Source organism: Lactuca saligna, chromosome 1 (assembly GCF_052625555.1).
Source record: "Lactuca saligna cultivar CGN05327 chromosome 1, ASM5262555v1, whole genome shotgun sequence".
Classification (NCBI taxonomy): domain Eukaryota; kingdom Viridiplantae; phylum Streptophyta; class Magnoliopsida; order Asterales; family Asteraceae; genus Lactuca; species Lactuca saligna.
Window position 1 is genome coordinate 174,180,382 of NC_136417.1, and position 23,638 is coordinate 174,204,019.

The 23,638-nt window shown below is 32.0% G+C and overlaps 2 protein-coding genes and 1 long non-coding RNA gene across 4 annotated transcripts; all 3 read left to right on the forward strand.

Moving 5' to 3' along the window:
• The first annotated feature begins 5,418 nt into the window (after positions 1 to 5,418).
• On the forward strand, positions 5,419 to 8,323 carry LOC145046258 (endonuclease 4-like). Of its 2 annotated transcripts, none has more exons than XM_078994555.1 (10): positions 5,419 to 5,584; positions 5,675 to 5,808; positions 6,217 to 6,397; positions 6,612 to 6,722; positions 6,815 to 6,870; positions 7,304 to 7,429; positions 7,515 to 7,607; positions 7,683 to 7,750; positions 7,829 to 7,902; positions 8,036 to 8,323. In XM_078994555.1, exons 2-10 carry the CDS (start codon positions 5,692 to 5,694, stop codon positions 8,200 to 8,202), a joined length of 993 nt encoding a protein of 330 aa, XP_078850681.1. In that variant the 5' UTR covers positions 5,419 to 5,584; positions 5,675 to 5,691; the 3' UTR covers positions 8,203 to 8,323. The 2 variants fall into 2 exon arrangements, with proteins under 2 accessions (XP_078850681.1, XP_078850687.1); XM_078994561.1 differs by having other exon boundaries at positions 7,304 to 7,387.
• A 5,250-nt stretch (positions 8,324 to 13,573) lies between these two features.
• LOC145013882 (uncharacterized) lies at positions 13,574 to 14,304 on the forward strand. The gene is made up of 3 exons (XM_078972232.1): positions 13,574 to 13,807; positions 13,866 to 14,090; positions 14,167 to 14,304. The coding sequence occupies exons 1-3, from the start codon at positions 13,574 to 13,576 to the stop codon at positions 14,302 to 14,304; spliced, it is 597 nt and encodes a 198-aa protein (XP_078828358.1).
• Positions 14,305 to 18,326: 4,022 nt separating this feature from the next.
• On the forward strand, positions 18,327 to 18,773 carry LOC145001459 (uncharacterized). The gene is made up of 3 exons (XR_013661608.1): positions 18,327 to 18,348; positions 18,424 to 18,491; positions 18,700 to 18,773. It is a non-coding gene; the product is annotated as an uncharacterized LOC145001459 (long non-coding RNA).
• The last annotated feature ends 4,865 nt before the right edge of the window (positions 18,774 to 23,638 follow it).

A 23,638-nucleotide genomic window follows, 5' to 3' on the forward strand; every position in this document is an offset into this window, starting at 1 on the left:
ACCCTGGAAAGGTGTGATTTGCTTCAGGAAGAGGGGGAAATTGAGTCCCCGTTGTCCGTTCAAGATCATTATAAGGGTTAGCAAGGTGGTACATGTGACAACCGTCAAATTCTGGTCAATTCAAAGTCAAATAAAGTCAACAAGTCAAACCGGTCAGCTCAACTAACCCTTGTGTACTAGGACTTACGTTCAGTATTTACTAAACAACTCGCTATTCTGATAAGAAAACATAAATCAAAAAGTACGTGCAACTAGATCTCTTTAACCTAAAAGCTGCGGTAAGTGGCAAGCCAAACCGATAAAACAATGATGTTTACTCATCGGGAGTGTGTAGGATCCTTAAACAAGGCTTAACAGGGTTTACGAACCATGCATTGCGATGCCGGACACTCACAACTGTCCCACATGGAACCTCTCTCAATCGTTTTCACTCTATCTCTCTCTATGTCAAATCTCTCTCAAATATCTCTCTGTATGAGAAATCTCTCCAAGAATGTCAAATCTCTCCCAAATCTCTCCAAGTATGTGAAACCTCTCTCAAATATCTCTTTGTATGAGAAATCTCCCTAAGAATGTCAAATCTCTCCCAAATCTCTCCAAGTATGAGAAATCTCTCCCAAATCTCTCTCAAATATCTCTCTGTATGAGAAATCTCTCCAAGAATGTCAAATCTCTCCCAAATCTCTCCAAGTATGTGAAATCTCTCTCAAATATCTCTTTGTATGAGAAATCTCTCCAAGAATGTCAAATCTCTCCCAAATCTCTCCAAGTATGAGAAATCTCTCCCAAATCTCCCTCAAATAGTTCCCATAACTTTTTAGAATCATTCGGGTCATTCCGGCCCTTAACCGGGTCAAAAACGGCTTAAAACGGGGCGAAAACGAGAAAAATAGGCTTTAGGAACCGAAACCAAGAAGAGAGGCCTCTTAGGCGAGGACCGAGCCTCTGTTGGCTAAGGCACGCGAGGACCGAGCCTCTGTTGGCTAAGGCACGCGAGGACCGAGCCTCTGTTGGCTAATGCACGCGAGGAACAAGCCTCGGTCTCTGTCGCTTCTCCACTTTCTGTCTCTACCCGCCTCTCGGTCTCTACTCCGCCTCTCTATCTCTTCTCTTCTCTCGGTCTCTGCTCCTTCTCTCCTCTCTGTCTCTTCGCGCCCCTCTGTTCTCTCCTCCCCCCTCTCGGTTCCTTCCCTCTCTCTTCTCCCCTCTCGGTTTCTACCCTCCCTCCTCTCGGTTTCAGCATCAGAAGGCCGAACCTCGGCCAGAATTCGGAAATTTGTCACTTTTAGCCTATTTTTGATATTTTTAACATTTTAAGCCCGTTTTTCGTGATTTTAAAGCGGGATTTTCTCCAGAAATTATATTTTAACATAATAAACTCTAAATATTCATAATTTAAACATATTTTGATGAAAATCATTATCTAAATAATAAAAATCAAGTGGGTGAATTATTAAAGGTGGGGTGTTGACTTTGCCTTATCCAATGTCACAAGCAACCACCCCACACCCACTCTTTGACTAACCACACCTCCCCACCTTACCTAGGTCACTTCAATGTCCCTCACACTCAATTTACACTCATTCCCACGTTTTTAGAGCTGGAACAAACATCCTCTCTCCTCATTTCTCTCATTTGCCCTCATTTCACTAAGTATCAAACACCACTTTTCTCTCAAACTTTTCCCACTCCAATTTCGAGATTCAAGGCTGATTTTCAAGCGTTCTTCCACTCTTAGTAAGTATAATTCATCCTCCTTATGATTATTTCACTTCATTCTACTCAAATCATGAATATCTTACACAAACTCCATCATATTAGCGTTAGAGCTTCGAATCTTCAAGTGATTCTTCAAGTGTTCTTGGGTCGAACACTTCTCTTCTTCAACACTTATCTACTGAAATCACTCAAGGTGAGTTCATACCCCTACATTTTCATGTTTTCTCAAGTTTTCAGGGGGGAATACAAGTTAAAACACCAAGAACATAACTAAATTTTTCTAACAGCCTTCATCAGAAAAGTTCAACTCCATTCACGGACTGTTTTGGACAACTTAAACATTTTATTTTTCAAAACTGTACAAGGTGCAAATAGTTCAAGTTCTTAGCTTTAAAATGACTACTTGCACATCTCCATACGATTTTTCTACAATTTATGGTGAATTTTACAAAACTGCCTATCATTTCAAACACCAATCCGGACCAGTCTGTGATTATGGACTTTTTCACCCAAATTTGAGGTCATTAAAAATCTTGATAAAAATTATGAGTAAACTAGACACATTTTGTGAACTCTCAGAATTTACGGATCTAGTTTTCGACTTCGTATGATTTTTCTATGATTTTTCTAAAACAGTGCTGAAAGACTAAGAATTAATTAACAGCTTCTAACTATCAAAACACTTTGTAACATGTTGAGCAAAGTGTTAAATCTTTGATAACTTCATATTTTACATGTATTTCTTGTCATGATATATTTATATAATAGGAAATTACTTGCTGAATTTATAAGAATCCTCCATCATAATCAATAGTACAAAACAAAACAAGTTAATCATAGTTTTATCGTACTATACGTTTGCCTTACATAGAGTGGGATTCTTAAACACCACAAAGAAATATACTAAACTATAATAGGTATAGTTAGGGTACATATACATTTCAAACATTTTAATAAACTATAATAGGTATAGTTTATGATCGTTTACATAACATGCTTGTACAAAAAGGGGGGTACAAATACAAAGTACCGGGTTTTTATACAAAAGGGGGTACAAATACAAAGTGTCGGGTTTATATACGAAAAAGGGGTACAAATACAAAGTGCCGGTTTTCATACAAAAAGGGGTACAAATACAAAGTGCCGGGTTTATATGCAAAAAGGGGTACAAATACAAAGTGCCGGTTTTTATATAAAAAGGGGTACAAATACAAAGTGCCGGGTCTTTACACAAAAAGGGGGTACCGATACAAAGTACCAGGTTCACTTAAGATAGTTATTATGATATTAAAACTATATTGCATCTAGAACTGTTAGACTTCAACTATAATCGCTGAGCGTACATGTTTGAGTCTTATAAGAATTTTGTCTCGATTGGCCTAGAATTAGTGATGCCTGCCTCATCTCCTGTTCCTTGTTTGGTTGTGGACCTAGGGCAGACCCACTATATTCAACGTTTTATCTAATTTAAATCTTATATAACTTTTATACGCTAGATGATTATAGAGGAACTCTACGGGTTACTCTAGGGTTCATTAATGCATCATATAAGAATATTTCTATTCACACTTAACTAAGAAAATATTGGATTTTCTGGAAATCAAACTATATTTCACCTAGAATTGTTAGACTTCAACTATAGTCGCTGAGCGTATATGTTTGAGTCATATAAGAATTTAGTCTTGATTGGCCTAGAATTGGTGGTGCCCGCCTCATCTCCTGTTCCTTGTTGGGTTGTGGACCTAGGGCAGACCCACTATATTCAACGTTTTATCTAATTTAAATCTTATATAACTTATATACACTGGACGATTATAGAGGAACTCTACGGGTCATTATAGGGTTCATTAATGCATCATATAGGAATATTTCTATTCACACTTAACTAAGAAAATATTGGATTTTCTGGAAATCAAACTATATCGATTTTACAAGGAAAACGGTTTCTACTTCAAACAAAACTCTTATGAACTCACCAACTTAATTGTTGACACTTTTCAAAACTACTTGTATTCTCAGGAAATCAGTGAAACAGGAAAACTTCATCGCTTTGAGGATGGGACGTTAAACCGTCAACAATTTATTTTTGTCATCATAATGTAATTAACTTTGAATCATGTAAACATATACTTTGGTGTAACTTTTTCAATTATATTTATGATGGTTGTATTCACTTTGAGCACTATTATTTTCATTGTTGTGATACTGTACATGAAGTCCTCCACCCCCGGACGTTTCCGCCATCCTTGGTTTGGGGGTGTGACAGTACATAGGTTAGAGCTACCAGAGGAGCTTACTCAGTTCCATAACACTTTACACGATTCGCAGTTGCGAAAGTGCATTATGGATCAGGAGGCAGTGGTGTCATTAGATGATATTCAGGTCGATGAGCTCCTGAATTACGTGGAGAGGTTTGTGGTCATACTGGAGAGGAAGATGAAAGTCCTGCGGAACAAGGAGATACCTTTGGTAAAGGTACAGTGGGAGCATCAGAGGGGATCTAAATGAACGTGGGAGCTAGAGACAGAGATGTGGGAGCACTATCCGGAGTTGTTCACCGCACCAGACTTTGAGGACGAAGTCTAGTTCAAGTGGGGGAGAATTGTAATGCCTCGATCCCCATGTATTGATATTTCAAGGTCTACTCGACGAGTTAGTTTCCCGACTCGTCTAGTAGCAGCGGGTTGGTCTACGTGTTTAAGTGACCTACTCGCCAAGTCGAAGGAGAGACTCGACGAGTAGGAGCTGGAGGATTAAACCCTAATTTCCGGGGTTTTTCACCCTATTTAAAGGATCATCGGCCTCCCCAGCCTCCCCTTCACAGCCTCTTGATACCCCATAGCCCTAACTCGTGTGAGTGTGCTCCATTTGTGTGTCTTAAGCTTTGAAGAAGGAATTTTGGTGAGAAAATATTGGGGAGCCAGCAACTAGAAGCAAGGAACACGTGGGAATCAAAGATCTACCTCAATTGGCATCCTTTGGAATTTATTAAGCTGTTACCTTGGTCTCATTTCATTATAGATCTATTTTGGGTGGATTTTAGGAAGCTTTTCTTGTGTTTGAGCTAAGATCTGAAGTTGCAACTTGAGATTTGAACTCTCTTGGGTCTCTAAGTCCATAAAGTTGTCAGATTTGGCAAGTATGAACCTCCCGTCAAGTGTATGACTTCTTTGCAAGCTTAGTTTTGTCATTTTAAGACTTTAGAGCCTTGTATGCACGTAAAGTTTGCCTTGGGAAGCTGGATCTGCAATATGGAGCCTTTGCATGGCTTAAAAAGCAACTGTATGGATGAAGGATTGAAGGGACTCGGTGAGTTGCATGGTCACGGCGAGTCCGATGAAGATTGTTGTGGGCTCAACGAGTCAGATGAGTGACTCGACGAGTCGGCTAGGGTTTTCCCAACCTTTGGACATATATGAACTTGGAGAGTTGCAAGGGAAACTCGACGAGTCGGCCAAGGAATTTACGACCGTAAACCTTAGGAGTAGCTGAGGGTCCAAATATGACCTCATAAAAAGTCCTAAACGACAAAACTCAACCAAGTGTGGGGCATTAGTTAACATAAATTGGGACTTAAAGTCCTAAACGAGAAAACTCACCTAGGTGTGAGACATTAGTTAACATAAATTTGGACTTAGAATAGAAGATAACCACATATTTTATATAAACGAGTACCTTTAGCGATAACCATTATAATATCGTACATGTTTTTATTGTTTAGCCAAAACGGTGGCGTATAGTTCTTTCTCTGCCTAAGGGATTTTGAAAGTACCGCGAATATATGGAATTAGGGTTTTCCACTTCGATACGGGTTCCAATTGAGTGCTTCCATCGAAGTGATCTACACCATAGCTCAACAGATTAGGTAAACCTGACCAAAATACAGCTTATTTTGTTACTTTTTATCTATTTGATTTAATTATTCTCTGCTAACTTTGCTATTCAATTCCTCAAGTTAAATCACAAGTAAAAATGAGTGGCTTCAAGCTCTGGTGGATTGAAGGAGCATTCGCTATTTTACTGCTATTAGTTCCTGGAAATTTAGGATGGGGTAAAGAAGGACACTATGCGACTTGTAAAATTGCCGAGGTAAAAGTATTTCCCTTTTTCGCCTTTAATTAAATGAAATTTCGAATCTGGTGCCATATTATTAGTCTCCAATTCAAGTCAAGGATACACGAATATTCTGATAATAAGGATTTGATTTCTTCAGGTAAGAGTAAAGTTTTCCATTCGAATTGCAAAGTTCAATTAAGGCATTTTTTTAGCAAAATTTGAGGGGTTTCCGATCAATTAAAATTCCATTGTTGATACTATACACTAATGCGTTTATAACAATATTGGAGATTCAGATGCTTTCATGCTCTTCTAATTCATCAGTAAAAGGATCTTAGAGATAACTTTGTCCATGTTGGATATATGTGTTTCTGTTGCTTGAAGTTGTAAAAATCACATTTGATTGTGTTGATTGATCTAATTTTCTTTTTACCAAATCAGTCATTCCTTTCTGAAGAAGCTTTAAAGGCAGTGAAAGAATTGCTTCCAGAAACTGCTGAAGGTGATCTGGCTTCTGTTTGTTCTTGGCCTGATGAAATCAAACACCGTTATAACTGGAGGTGGACTAGTGAATTGCATTATGTTGACACCCCTGATTTTAGATGTAACTATGATTACTGCAGTAAGTTTTACCACTTTCCCTCAATTTCATCTCACTTATCCTGTTTCTTTCTACATTTTCAACTCACACTTATTAAAGAAATAGATTTTGGGGTAGTTTATGGAATAGGAGAAAAGTTCAGGGACTAAAACTGTAACATTACATTTCAATCAACTATTTTAAGCATTTCCTCATTGTTAAGAATACTCAAATACCTTTCGAGTTAATGTTTTAGGGGATTGCCATGATTCATCTGGAGTGAAAGATAATTGTGTTACTGGAGCAATTTATAATTACACTGAGCAACTTGTTACAGGCTATAATGCTTCAAACTCAGTAGTCAACTGTAAGCACCAATTTTCAAATTTTCATTATTATTATTTTTTTTTTTACAATTTATGAAAAGTGGAAAACTCATCAAAGAATCTTTGATTACAGATAATTTGACTGAAGCACTTATGTTCCTTTCTCATTATATTGGGGACGTGCATCAGGTTAGTTAGAAACCCTTGAGTAAATGACCATAATACCCCTAAATAGGTCGTGTAGTTTACCAGCGATGATTTCTAAGGCTCCTTTTTTTTTCTTTTTTTTTTTAAGTGTTGTCTTGATAAATGATGTTTAGAAACTGTTAGAGAAAATGGCAACAAACTTGGGAAAATAAACTAGGGCAAATATGTAAATTTGACCTTGTTTATAAGTTTTAGACAGACATAGAAACTTTGGTGGTGTTTGTTATGAAAAAAAAAAAAAAACTGTTTGTTTTGTATAATGGAACCGAATAAAACCATTCTTGATGGAATGTTATTCCTTTCATTGTATCAACTATTGAGGGGTATTTTGGGCATTTCACCAAACTAAGGGAGGAAAAGGTTTATTGCTCAATGTTTATTAACTTTACTTATTTACTTATTTATTTATTTATAGCCGCTACATGTTAGTTTTACTAGTGATGAAGGTGGAAACACAATAACAGTCCGATGGTATAAAAGGAAGACCAATTTGCACCATGTACGTGAACGATTTCTCAAACTCTTTCATTTTAATCGAGGGGTATTTTTGTCTTTATTGAGTGGTATTTTTCAATTGCTTTTTTTTTTTTTTCACGAACTTAATATTTTTTTGAATTGTATTTTAGGTTTGGGATAGTGATATAATAGAATCTGCAATGAAAACATTTTACGACAAGGATCTCGATGTCATGATATCAGCAATTGAGAAAAATATTTCGGTATGATTACATTTTTATTTCTTCTATAAACATCATTACACATGTTTTTCTTTTGTTATGTTTTTCTGAAAATAGGACACGTGGAGTAATGACATCTCATCTTGGGGAAATTGTACATCTGGCGAAGAAGTTTGTCCGGATCCGTAAGTATAAACTACATTTTATAATAAAATATTATTATTTTGATTTGAAAAAAGAATATAATTTGGTTCTTTTTGTAGGTGGGCTTCCGAAAGCATTAAATTTGCATGCAATTATGCCTATAGAAATGCTACGCCAGGAACCACTTTAGGAGGTAAAGATATGAAATTAATTACTCGTTTCAACTTTAATTTTAATAAATTATAATATTAATAATTAATAATATAATATATTGTATGGAATGAATGAAAATGAAAATGACAACTTTGACCTTGTTTTGTGTATAGATGATTACTTCCTCTCGCGTTTACCGGTTGTGGAGATGAGGCTGGCGCAAGGCGGGGTCCGTTTGGCGGCAACACTTAACCGAATCTTTGATTCACGGCCTTCAATCGCACACAAATTGGCATCTTTTGGGAATATCCAACCCACGTGTCAAATTGCTTCAAGCTGAAAAGTGAAAACCCCCCCCCAAATATTTACAATGTGTAGACTTTTGATGGAATTTAAAGAAGCATCGTTTTGTTTATGAATCTGTTTCTAATTTAATGTATTATGTATAATGTATTATGATATGTGTGTCTTCTTTAAAATATTTAAAAAGTTACATTGACAATATATATATATATATATATATATATATATATATATATATATATATATATATATAAAATACATACGTAATAAGAATATGAAAAGTTTTAAGACCAAGTCTTAAAAACAAGCATACTATTTCATTATATAAACTAATATTACTACCGGTTATTGTTACATTTAATCTCTATAGAAACCACTCTCTATTCCCTTGATCTGAAGTGTAAATTCTCCAACTGGCTCTTTGCATCTATAATTTTTCTTATGTTTAATCCCTCTAGAATCTCCTTTTAGGAGATAGTACGCTGATCACCTTCTGTATCTCACTCGAAATCTCGCCACTGGTGATGCCATTTCAGCCACCACCTCAGCCTCCCTCTATTTCTTCTACTTTTTCTTAGTCATACTACACCTCCAACTCCCCCCTTTAAAGGAACTAAAGCACAAAACTATCATTGCTCTACCCTTCATTATATCTCTTCACCCATCATTATCCACATTCCCAGATGAACCCACAAAACAATCACCGAAACTACAATCCAACGTTAACCCTTCTATCACCAACCTTACAGTCTTCTCCATCATCCACGTCCTTCATCGGATCTACGAACACATATACATGCACCACCACTTAGCCACAACCGAAGAGTCTAATCCTATGCTTTGTCCCCACCGCTACTCTAAAACCACACCAAACCTTCACCAAATTTGTGATACACATTCCAATGTTCGTGATCTTTTTGGGACCCAGATTAATAGTTTGAGTTCCAGATGAATGGTCTGGGTCTAAAGACAAGACTTGAAGATCCAAGGTTTAAGCGAAGAAGTATGTTTTTAGGGACTTTATGTGTTTTTGTATGTACTGATATGTATTTTTTTAGGTGCTTCTATGCATTTTTCTATGAGAAATTCTACTTACTTGAATGCATTAGTGTTTGTATATGTGTGTGTTTTTGGGTATTTTGTCTATATCTATAGGTATTTACCAACATCAGTGATATTCCAAAAGTTGGGCTAACGAGTTTTGTGTTATATCCATGGATACATCAATGAAATATTAGTGGACTGAGAATGGTAATCAACTAAATCTGTATTCTAAACCAGTAATCATATAGAAAGCTGCATTCTCTTTGTCTCTATTTATGTAAATGACATTATTTAATAAGATTGCATGTTATAAGTCGCAAGTATTTGCCAAATTTATAGGGAAAGTTTCAAATATATTAGGGGTAGTTCTTAATCTTCTAATTTTACACGATTAGACATATGATGCAAATACATTTTGTTTAAAACCAAAAAGAATTATAGGAAATACTCTAAAAACTATAGTCGATAAATAATTAACGCCCACATGTTGGTGCAGGTTGCAGAAGCATTGCTAAAATGGTCTTAGTTTAGTTGTCAGGTTCCAGATAAATGATGAGATTTTCTGTACATTTTTATTAATTAAAAGGTAAGGTTTTCTTGATGATTTATTAATTGTAAGTGTGATAAGATCGATTACTATATATTAATTAAAAACCGGGAACAGATGCTACTAACCAACTTCTTGTTCTTGAACCAATTTTGTTGGAACGATTTGACTGGTTCATGTATTTGTGATTCTAGAAGTTTTTTTTTTAGTGATTTTGGAAGTTATTCACAAAGGTTACTAATAAGTAAAAAAAGAGAAAGGGAAACATGAAGGAAGTCGACATGAAGGCAGATTTAAACAAAATAGAATTCAGTGTGTTTTTTTGTCTATGATTATAATGAAGTATCTGTAATTGCAATGTTAATTTGAATAGAAATTGAGAATTTCTTCACACACCAATCTATTTCTTTTAAACAATTAAATCTCATCATAATTACTTTATAGTAGTTTACAAATAACCATTACTTTTTTTTTCTTTGCCAACCCACGTTCATTGTTTTTTTTTTTTTTTTTTTTTATTTTTTATTAATATATGTCTTATTTTTAATTGTTTCTTACGTATCCTTTTATATTCCAAGCTTTTAATTAGCAAAACACAAAGAATCAACTTATTTAATAACATTAAATTTTAATTTGCAAAATAATAAATATCAACTTATTTAATAATATTAAATTAATCATCTAAAATTCTAAATTATTAAAATCATTATTTATTAATATTATGATTTATTATTTTATTTATATTTAATCATTTTTATTTAATTTTCTTGCCGTTTTATTCGAATATGTAGATTTAATGTTTATTTATTTACTTTTTGATGTTTTATTTAATTTTCTTGCCGTTTTATTCGACATTTTTTTTTCTGTTTATTCGAAACTCGCTCTTAACAAAATCAAATCATCTGAATTTTTTTGATGTTCAAACGTTGTAAAAAGTTTAAAGAAAAGTTGAAAAAGTAAGAAAAAATTATAAACAATATGACGGCGGTATCGGCGTAACGCCTGATGGTCCGGGGATTCGGTGGTCCAACGGCGGCAACTTGGTGGTTCGTGTGGTCCGGCGAAGCAACGATGAAATATAACTTCTAATATATATTTTTTATATGTATAATTATTTGATGTACCGAATAACTCCTATTTCAGCGTTATCGCCGGCGAAATATTTAATCAACTTTTAATATTTTTATTTTTTATTAGTTTTTTTCATTGATTTTTAATTATATATAAATTACAAAATCATAAATTAAACCCATAAATTTTTTGAGTATTTTTCAGTAGATATAAATTATTATTAGAGAAATATATATTATTATGAGATAAATAACTATTTTAAATATTACATAACGTGAACCACTATATTATTACTCGTGCAACGTAAAATTTATATACATATCTATTACTACTAGTAAACGTTTATTTTTAAATAGTAAAAAAAGTTAAATACTAAAAGATTAAATAATTAGAAAAAAAAAAAAGTTTTAAAGCAAGGTTGATAAGCAGGCAAAAACAAAAGTCGTGACATTCTTTGAAAAAAAGGTAAACATTGTTTTTGTCTTGTTTTATTAAAAACTAATAGATTTATAAAGAAATGATTAAAGTAATTATAAAGTCCTTTAAAAAGCAAAGTCAAATAGTAATTACTATCATTAACCTAAAAAATAAACCTAATAATATAGATTGATGTTATAGATTGGTGTGTTTTGTTATTAATTGGACAACATCCAAAATCCAAACTTCTTTTACAAAAACATTATTGGCATATAAACTATGCCTACAAAGCGTCATAAAAATTTGTAGCATACACTTTATTAATTATGGCCTCAAAAGTTTTGGAGGTTACCAATGGAATTATTATTAAATATATAGCCATAAAAGATCAAAAGATCACCATGTCGTTCCATATTCATAGACCCATTATAGGTTTTTAAATGAACAAATATATATAATAGGATGAACTAAAAACAAATCCTAAATACACTAAAACCACATAATGTGTTTATTTATTTATTTATTTTAGTGTGCCATATGATTGATGCAATATATCTTTCCCCCATTAATTCTCTTACCTTAGGTATATATTAAATGTATTTTTTTTTTAGTTTTACTAATAATCAATATTAGTTATGATCAAAATGTTCTTATACCCAAAAATAATTCATCTTTTTTTAAACAAGTTGATTAAAGGTTATAAATATTAAAATACTTAGACAGACTTGCAATTTATTTGATATTTGAGCGTTTTAATATATTTTGTGGAAATAAATAAATGGGTTAAATATACATTTATAAAATTTTGATAAGATGGAACTAAAATCAAAGAAAAAAAAATATTTGCTTCTTAAGCCCGTAAAAAATCCAATAATATGTACCAAGGGATTGATCAAAAATCAATTATTTTTAAATAGAAATACAAAGTGACATTTAAGATGGTGTTTGGAATGCGTATAATCTACTAAGAAATGTGTTTTTCAAGAAACTGGTTGGAACCATAATCGAACAAAACAAGATAAGAACCAACAAACTAGAAAAGGAATAAACCCTAAACTAAGAACTGAATACCAGTTTCGATTTTAATTCGTTTTTTTCGATTAAAATATTGATCCCTAATAGCCAAAATAAAAATTATTATTCGAGTGAAATCTATTCATCATATGCAGTGTAATTTTTTTATAAAATATATTCATTGCATTTTTGGTGTATTTTCCAGTGTTACTATTACCAGTCAAAAGAAAACCATACACACCCCTTTAATATCCATTGTTATACCCGCATCTCATGTTTTCATTCTTTAATTCGTTAATTTCATTTCCAAATATGTATAACTTTTAATTTTATAAAAATGATAAAAAAAACAGAAATAAAATTGCAAACAAAGTGAAATACAATGCTAAAATAAAACAAAAACCTAAAAAAAGCCAAAAATGATTACTTTGTCCAATCGAAAAACATTTTTTTTTGTTTCTTTTCGTGGTTGACAAGCCCAACAAATTTTGATTATAGTGATGCTTGACAAAGAACAATCTCGAGTATTCTTCTTCAACTGCATTTTCATCATGCGGTGCTTGACACATTCACTAAATTTAACTAACCGTCGCAAGAAAACAATTCATCGAAATAAAACTAACTGTCGCCGCTGCATCACGCGAGTACCCCACTATTATATGTATAGTGGAAAAATCCGGGTTTTGCCCCGGACCGTTTTTTATGTTTTTTATGAAAAAATGTAAAAATTTTGACTATAAGGACCAAAAGTATCAAAATGACTAACGAATTAAAGGGGTTCGAATTAGCAAGTTTTTAAAAAATGAACAAAAGTTGTCAATTTCTTAAAGTTTTGTGATCAAACTTTGAATATTAAAATGTAAAATTTTTTATTGTAATGACCAAAAAAATCAAAATGGCTAAAAATGAGAGCCAAAGTTTATAAAAAAAACATAAAAATTAGTATTCTATAAAAATCTTGATTGTAATAACCAAAAGTATCAAAATGACTAAAAATAAGAGATAAACTTGACAAAAAAAACATAAAAGTTAGTATTCATAAGGAAAATGTTTTAATATATATATATATAAATATTAAATATTAATTAAATGTGATATTTAATAATATAAAAATAATATATATAATATTGGGTTAAAAAAAAAGAGAAGTGATGGAGTGATAACCTAGAAGGAAATGGAAGGGTGCCGTGTTTAAATGAATAAATACAGGTCATATGGAAAGAAAACTACAAGAATAAATGGATGCATATATATGGGCAAATCATCATCCCAGCAAATCCCACTGCTAGATATCAAGATTCTATACGCTCCATCAATGGCTTCCCCAAACATGACACTGAAGCTTCTGGTTGACAAGAAAGCCCAGAAAGTTTTATTTGCCGAAGCCACCAAAGACTTTGTGGATTTCCTTTTCCACATATTCTCTTTACCTCTTGGCAGCCTCATCCAGTTCCTGGGCTCCAAACAAATGGTGGGTTGCTTAGGTGATCTTAAAGAAAGCGTTGAGAACTTTAATCAAACATATCTTCAACAAGGCATCGGCAAAGATGTCATCTTTCATCCCGAAATTGCATTCAATGGAAACATTTTTCTGTTGTTGAATGCAGCTTTTGCGGAGGATAATGCACCAAAAACACTTTACAGGTGTAGTTATTCAAAAAACTGTTATGATGTCAGGAGGATATGTGAAAGATGTGGTGACTTATATGGTTATGGATAACTTGGTGGTGAAGCCCATGTCCACCATTTCAAGCATTACTCTCATCAATAGCTTTGGTGTGAAGGATTTGAGTCAGCTTGAGGAGAAAACATTGCCTTTTGGAAAAGATGAGGTAATATTTTTATAGACTTAATTTTCTTATATTAATCGGTGTCGTAATGTGGTTTTTTTTGTTTGAGTTTTGATAGGCATTGAAGCTGTTGAAGGCGTCTTTGATGACTAAACAAGTGCTCACAACTCTATTTCAGCGGGATGCGGAAATTTTTTATTTGGGTTATATTGCTGTATTAAAAATGCATCAGAAAATCCAAATTTTGAATATTTGATCCGGTTTTGACTTTGCATTAATCTTTATACCAAACCCGGATTTATAACAGTTTTGACTGTTGAGAAAACTGTTATATGACAGTTTTGACAGTTTTTCAGACAAGGAATGTATATAACCAATTTTAGTCAGTTTTCTGGTACTAACGAAATTTACACCAGATCATTCTCTCTTTCTTGACAAAATTGCAAAAATGGTCCCTGTGGTTGTCAAAATTATGCAGTTTTGGTCCAAAAAAATTTGGTGGTGCACCAGTGGTCCAATTTTGAATCTTTTTAGTGATTTTGGTCCCTATACACTTGAAATTACTTTTATACCCTTATAATTTATTTTTTCTATTTTTTGTAATACTTTAATTAGTTTAATTTATATATTTTTTTCATCTTAAAACAAAATAAATAAATAAATAAATATATAACCCACTACTCTTCCATCTTTATCATAAAACCCATTCATCACCAACTCCACCTCCATAACCGGTGCAACCCTCTTTTGTCCAGAACCACCATCGGTGGCTGCTGTTTCGCCTGAAACCACCTCCGACGCCCACCATTTTCGCCGAAAACGTAGGAGACTTCTTTACGGGGGAATGCTATTTTTCATCGGAAATCATAACAGGAAGTGTGAGTTTCATCCAAAACCAAGACATCCAACGAACACCAAAACTCCGGCGAGCACCTGACCTCCAACACAACCCGTATAATCGTCCTCTTCCTTTTCTTCTTCTTCTTCTTCTTCTTTCTGTTCCCCTTTTCCATTTTCTGAAGACAAACACCAAACTCCTTCGTCATTGTCAACTACCAACATCTTCGTCACTTCTCCCTCCTCCACTGTTCTCCTCTGGTTCTCATTCTCCTATATCTTATGACCACTCATCAAAACATGGCTTCTAATGGACGAAAATGGTGGAGTTTCTCTAAAATCACGCTCTTTAAAGCCACCATCAACATCATCCTCCATTGGAGCTTCTTCCAAGTCCTCCTGAACTAGTTTTTGAAAATTAGGGCTTGTGTATGACCGTTCTTCTCTTCTTCTATAGGGGGCTCCGTCTCGTTCACCTTCTCAAGTTAATTTCTGGTGCTCTACTGTGTTTGACTGAACTTCTGCACAATGGATCTGACCACCACCATTGTTGTCGCATACCATCACCATTTGTCACCACAAGGAAACCATAGCCCTAAAAAATATAGATCGGGACCACCGATGAATAAAGAAGGTTTCCGTTGGTGGTGTTTTCTGGAGATGAAGAAAGAAGGATGGTCCCGGTTGTGGTGTTTTCTGGTTACTGTGATGAGAATAGTGGTGTTCAAGGAGGAAATCGGGAGGTCCATCGGTGGTTCTTTGTTAAAATTTTGGAAGCAATCTTCAAAATCCCTAAATCAAAACTGAGTGGTGGTGTTTGGAGAATGGCTACCGAGAGAGAGAGAGAGAGAGAGAGAGAGAGAGATAGAGAGAGAGAGAGAGAGGGGGGTAGAGTTATTTTATTTTAATCTTTTAATTTATTTTTTAATTAAAATAGTAATAAAAAATTAAAAATAAATAAAAAAGAATTATCAAAGGGCATATTCGTCATTTCATGTTGGGTTTGGACCAAAAACACACAACAATTCCAACTATAGGGACCAAAACTGCATAAGGTATTCGAAATTGGACCACTGATGCACCGCCAAACTTTTTCGGACCAAAACTGCAGAATTTTGACAACCACAGGGACCATTTTTGCAATTTTGTCCTCTTTCTTTCTCTTTGATTTTATCTGAGTCTTATCCAATTGAGGATTTGGGAGTACCACCCAAATACTTCGATTTGAAAGTGATTATCACGATTCTCAGATTTCCAAGTGCCACTAAACCATATTTCTAACATTTTGCTAGAGTAGTCGTGGCCCATGCTATATATCTTTTGAGTGATCTTATCTTTTGTTATCATATATGGATGTTCATGAGTTTGGTTGAGGATTTGATCTTAAGTAATTTATGATCGTATGTAAGCTTTCAAATCATTATGCATTAGTTATAACACCATGTATAAATACCCAAAACAATATATATCACTACGGAAAATGGAAAAGACAATCTAACCATACAAACTTTTTGTTTTTACTTTAAAAAGTCATTTTTTTAATCCTTACAATTTAAATTACCAACTAAATAGGGTATTTTGTTTCTTTTATATTGTTTTACCGGTAAAAAAGTTAGATATATGGCTTTATTATAATTCATACTAATGAAACATTTTTCATTTTATTATAATTCATATTAATAAAACATTTTTCATTTTACCACGTACTCTTAATTTTTTATATTTTCATATAATATACTTTCTAACTTAAATATGTTATTAATTATAAATGTTATTATGAATGGAAACTTCTTGAATTATAAATAACTTCATTATAGTGTTAAATACCTAACCTAAGTTAATATATTAAACAAATTTAAAAATATAATGTAAAATTTAAAACCTAAATTAAATATCAAATAAAGTTTAAAAAAACTCGATGTATATTTTTTAGAAGAGTTAAGAAAAATATTAAATATAATTAACGTGAAAGAAAATAAATCTAAAAGTAAAATAACTAAAAGATCTCCAAAAACTATTTTTTATAATAACTAAAATTTTGTTAACTTTTTATAAAATTAATTATAATAATAATAGTTAAAATAACATAAATTATATTATATTACATCATAAACAATGATTGATAATTTAAATAATCATCACGTTGAAATTAAAATGTTGTTAATTTTTCTTTAAAGTTAATAAATCATTACATTAGTTAATTAAAATAGATAAAAAATATAACTAATTTTATACACATGTAAAGCGAGAGTAGATACCATTAAATGATTGAATTTTAGTAAGTCTTATATTATCTATTGTTCAAATTAGTTATAATGTTACATTAACTATATGTGAATAATTATTTTTTAGTTAACACAAATTACAGAAATATTTTCAATGACATATCTAAGGCTTCGTTGCTTTTTTTTAGGTGTTGTTTTAATAAATGATGTTTAGAAACTATTAGAGAAAATGGCAACAAACTTGGGAAAATATATGAGGGCAAATATGTAAATTTGACCTTGTGTATAAGTTTTAAACAGACGTAGAAACTTTGGAGGTGTTTGTTATGAAAAAAAAAAAAAAAAAAAAAAACTGTCTGTTTTGTATAATGGGACCGAATAAACCATTCTTGATGGAATGTTATTCCTTTCATTGTATCAACTATTGAGGGGTATTTTGGGTATTTGACCAAACTAAGGGAGTAAAAGCTTTATTGCACAATGTTTATTAACTTTACTTATTTATTTATTTATTTATTTATTTATAGCCGCTGCATGTTAGTTTTACTAGTGATGAAGGTGGAAACACAATAACGATGGTATAAAAGAAAGACCAATTTGCACCATGTACGTGAACGATTTCTCAAACTCTTTCATTTTAATTGAGGGATATTTTTGTCTTTATTGAGTGGTATTTTTCAATTGCTTTTTTTTTTTCATGAATTTATTTTTTTGAATTTCTATTTTAGGTTTGGGATAGTGATATAATAGAATCTGCAACGGAAACATTTTACGACAAGGATCTCGATGTCATGATATGAGCTAGGGGTATCAATTTATGACACGACACGACAAAAATACACGACACGAAACGAAATCGGGACGAAATCAAAATTCGAATTCGTTTTTGTGTCGTGTTCGTCCCAAGTTTAAAAAACACGATGTCGTGTCGTGTTTACAAATCCACACGAAATTAACACGATTGAGCATGTATTTGTCGTGTTTTCGTGTTTGTCGTTTTTATCGTGTTATATATGATTAAATATGAATTAAATAAAATAATAGTTATGTAATATTATCTTTGTCGTGTCGTGTTGTGTTGTCGTTTTTTAATTGCTTCGTTTTCGTGTTAGTGAAAAGAAACACGACATCGTGTCGTGTCGTGTTACAAAAAACATTATCGTGTCGTGTCAGACAAAAACACGACACGACGGTCCGATTTGACAGGCTTAATATGAGCAATTGAGAAAAATATTTCGGTATGATTACATTTTTATTTCTTCTATAAACATTATTACACATGCTTTTCTTTTGTTATGTTTTTCTGAAAATAGGACACGTGGAGTAATGACATCTCATCTTGGGGAAATTGTACATCTGGCGAAGAAGTTTGTCCGGATCCGTAAGTATAAACTACATTTTATAATAAAATATTATTATTTTGATTTTAAAAAGGGATTGGCTAAAAAAACACCTTATTTTACCATTTAGACAACCCTAATTAATGTTTGAAAAAAAAGAATAAAAAATTTGCATGCAATTAATAATTTAATAAAAAAAAATTCTTTTAAAAAAAGAATAAAAAATTAATAATTTGGTTCTTTTTGTAGGTGGGCTTCCAAAAGTATCAAATTTGCATGCAATTATGCCTATAGAAATGCTACGCCAGGAACCACTTTAGGAGGTAAAGACATGAAATTAATTACTCGTTTCAACTTTAATTTTAATAAATTATAATATTAATAATATAATATATTGTATGGAATGAATGAAAATGAAAATGACAATTTTGATCTTGTGGAGATGAGGCTGGCGCAAGGTGGGGTCCGTTTGGCGGCAACACTTAACCGAATCTTTGATTCGTGGCCTTCAATCGCACACAAATTGGCATCTTTTGGGAATATCCAACCCACGTGTCAAATTGCTACAAGCTGAAAAGTGAAAACCCCCCAAACATTCACAATGTGTATGTGTAAGACTTTCAATGGAATTTAAGGAGACATCGTTTTGTTTATGAATCAGTGCTTCTAAATTAATGTATTATGGTATGTGTGACTTCTTTAAAATATTTAAAAAGTTACATTGAAAAAATATTATATATTTTTCTTTCATTTGTTCAATTGAGATTTTTTCACAAGTTTAGTCACTGTATATTGAAAGTTGGTCACACTCACTCTTGGAAAATGACCACAACACAACATGCTAAAGAAGTTTCGAGTGTGAGCTTTTATTTATTTATTCATTTATTTATTTTAGTAACTGTTATAGGTTATTTTAAATTATATTTATTTGTTAAAATTATGTTTGAAAGTGCAATAACTAATTATATACGAGAAAAAGAACATGTCTTGTTGTGACTTTTAAGTTGTAATTGAAAAATATGTTTGCTAAAGTACTCTAACAAACTCAATTTGTTCTTCTAAGTTTGCCAAATTGGTTGTGACGTGTTAAAATCTTATCCGTGACTTCCAATTTTAAAAGCCAAATATCTTTAGATTCATATATAGAGATGAAACGTGGCGGATATTTACGGATACAACCCATATGAACTGTGTGATCCTGATAACACCAAATTTGAGATGCTCAATTTCTTGAGAAACTTAGTTAAGATTTTATTTTAAGACAAACCAAATAATTTAAAAAATATAAATGAGTAGCAAAATATTTGAAATGATAATAAAATGTAACAATATATCATCATTTTAAAAATAAATTGTTCGATTGAGTTGCACACCAACGATTAGTGCTCCCCCAAAAAAATGTCTCTGCCCCTCGTTTTGGGACTGTTTAATTAGTTTAATGGAGTTACTATTATTATTATTTTTCTATTTTACTTGACATGTGTATTGCGCTTTATTTTCCAGCTTTTCCTGCTGTTTTTTTTTTCAAAAAAGAAAAATAGTTTGTTATCATAAATTAAATTATAAATTGTTAAATATCTATTACAAAAATATAAAGGTTGATGTGTGACTGAGGATTGACTTCAAAATCAAAGTGAGTGGGATAATTGCAAAAGTTGATGTCTGTTAAATATAAATAATAGTTTCTTATTACAAAAGTTGTGCACTATAGATCGGTTCAGTTTTCATAGGTGAATGTGGTATATAAAACAGAACTGAGTTTTTTCCTATTAGAAAATATCTATTTACTAAAATATCTTATAGAAAGGTGAATATGGTTATCTAGTGATATGGGGCATGTGCCTACGAAAAAGCAATTTAGAATATAACTAACTGTTCACTAAAATATCTTACAAGGAAATGTGGATATCCAAAATATCTTATATGGAAATTAAAATATTTTACTAGGAAATGTCGATATCCAAAATATCTTATATGGAAATGTGGTTATCATGTGATATGGGCCCTATATTGTGGACATTTTAGTAAATGAATCTTGATAAAACCAAATAAAATGGCCCTAAATCCCTAATCTATGTAGTTATATAGTGTCTAGTGATGTGTCTTTATTATGGGCATTTTAGGAAGCAACTATATATAAACCAAAGAAAATGGGCCTAACTCTTTAGTTTGTTGATAAAGTCTCGTACACTTTTAAACTTTGAAGGAAAAAAAAACATTTGAAAACGAGGAACTATTTTAATCTTTGGGTAAAAAGTCTTTTTTATCTTTTATGTTGTGGGTAGAAAAACATTTTGAAAAAAACTGTTTGCTTTGCACAAAACAAAAACATAAAAAAATCATTTTGATATCTTTTACCAAAAGACAAAAAAATTAGTTTTTGATTTTAAAAGGCATTTTATAAGCTATAACCTAAGCTCTAATCCTATATTATATTTCTTTTTCCACCACAATGTCACAACCACCACCACCGTCCGCCGCCAATACCACCACAACCATCACCATTGCCATCGTTGCCGCCACCATCACTAAAAAAAATGAAAAAGACTTTTTTGATCTATATTTTATTCCGCAAACAAGGAAAAAACATACTAAATACATTTTACCTCTTAAAAACACAAAGCCACTTAAAGATTTACAAATGTCGAATTTAAGACAAATTACACAAATGGTCCATGTTTTTGGGGTAAAACACATTTATCGAATGGACATTAATGTTGTTTCAATTTAAATTTGATACTGTCGAATTTAAATTTGAAGTAAAGCACATGTCAAGAAATGGATGAAGATATAAACATGATTTGGAGAACATGAACAAATACTCCATTTCTTCAATCAACCCCTTTTAGAAGTTTTAAGCAATTTAATTCACATTTTGGCCCCATTTGACTGTTTTTTTTAACATCATCTAAATTATCAATTTAGCTAACTGATTGATTAAATTATGTAAAATCAACCATTCTCTAAGTCGAAATTATCAAATTAAATGAGACTGCAAAAAAAAAAAAAAAGTGTTGAGAGAACATAACAACGTCAATTAATCATCATCAACACCATATATTACCAAAATACTCTGCAAATTCGAAAAAACAAAATCATCGATCAAAGCCTATATACATACAGAGATCGAGAGAGAGAGCAAATTAAAGCTGTCATCTAACATTCTAACTCAACCAAAATTAATCTCTGTTTCCTCTTTATCTTGATTGATCGGTGGATATGATTTTCCGGTGACTAAGAGCGGACGTTGAAGGAGAAGAACGATGCCAAAGACTGAGTTAATCCCAACAAAATTGCTACCTTCACTTGACCTCTTTTAGGAATCGGACGAAAAGTAGATGATCGAATGTTACTTCTGTTCTTCATCACGTCTGATCTCATTACTCCGGCCATTTGAAATTGGTGGCTACTAGCTGGCGGCAGCGTTCGGTGGCTGTTTGTAGCGGAGCAAAGAGAGTATCTGATTGTGATGGTGTGGTGGCTACTAAATTCTGATTGATCTGCAATATATATTAATTGTTGTTTCATATATGCCCTTGGTTTTCAGAAGAATTACAAACAAGTTTGGGATATTTATGGGTATATTGACTATTTTGACCTTGATGGATGGACTTTTGTCCCACAATTTTTTTCTTGTGGACAAAGTTGTAGACTTTGGTTTCACACTTCGAAATTTTATTTTCTATAATTATATTAATTTAATTCTTTTTTTAATAAAAATAAATATAATCAACGCTGATATAATAACAGATGATCAATTGATTAAAGCATGAGAGTATTTTTCTTATAACCATGACATCAACAACTTATAAAAATGATATAAAACATCCCTTTATATAAACTAAGATAAATTTAATTCTCCCAAACATTAAATAACAATTTATGAAAATGGCCCTGGCTTTTCATATAAAATCTGGGATAACGTCGTTAAAAACCTTAAGATTTGCTGAAAATACCGGTTTTACCTTTTGATGGATTTTTGGTTCGTTTATGCTAGGGGTGTGCAAAATACCACATAAACCGCACAACCCGCCCACACCGCACCAAACCACACCGCATAATGCGGTTTAGAATTTTGCGGTGCGATTTGCGGTTTACAGTTACCAAATCGCGGTCCAAACCGCATCACACCGTGTGTGTGTGTCTATATATATATATATATATATATATATATATATATATATATATATATATATATATATATATATATATATATATATATATATATATCAAAGTTTCCAATCACAAAATACTTCATACTATCCAATAAGTTTTTTATATCACGATGGTTAAATATGGTAATTAAAGACTTAAAATACTATGATATTAAATTTCATAAGTCATAACAACTTAGCAAAACATCATGTTGTTTTTTTGTTTGCAATATCTATGCCTTTTAAAGGGTATGCAATATAATTAATAAATTTTGAAAGTGTTTAAATGGAATGAATAACAACCAAAGTTATAAATTGAAACAACTTATCAAACCGCATAAACCTCCCATAAACCGCACAAACCACCCGCATGAAACCGCACCGCAAAATGCGGTTTAGAGCTTTTGTGGTGCGGTTTGCGGTTTCTAGAAAACTCAAACCGCATGTGTGGTGCGGTTTGCGGTTTCAACTCTAAACCGCACCAAACCGCACCGCGAACACCCCTAGTTTATGCCACATACTTGCTTTTTTTTTTTTCTTTTCGGTTTCATCTTTTTTACTGGTAATAACAGATTTCTAGTTTATCAGGAAATACTATTATTAAAAAAGCCCTTAAATTTACACATATTTTTACAAAAAAAACCCTTTAGATTATAAAGATATAAAATATAAATATGTATTCAAAATTTGATAAAACTAAATAATTTTTTTAAATTTAAATATCAGAAGTTTATATCTAACTAATATACATTTTATGGAACTTATGTTAAGAAACCAAAATCGAAACATATTTTTACCTTTAAATACAATAAATTTTATATTGTTTCGATATAAACTTTTGATATTTAAATTTAAAAGAATTATTTATTTTTATCAAATTTTGAATATATTCCTTAACTAATACTTAAATTTTTCAAAGCAAAATTAAAAACTCTTATGTTATTTATTAATAATTAACTACGGTGCTACATATGTTAAAATAGTGAAACATATTAATAATATAACATTAATTACATTCAACTTATTTTCTTTAA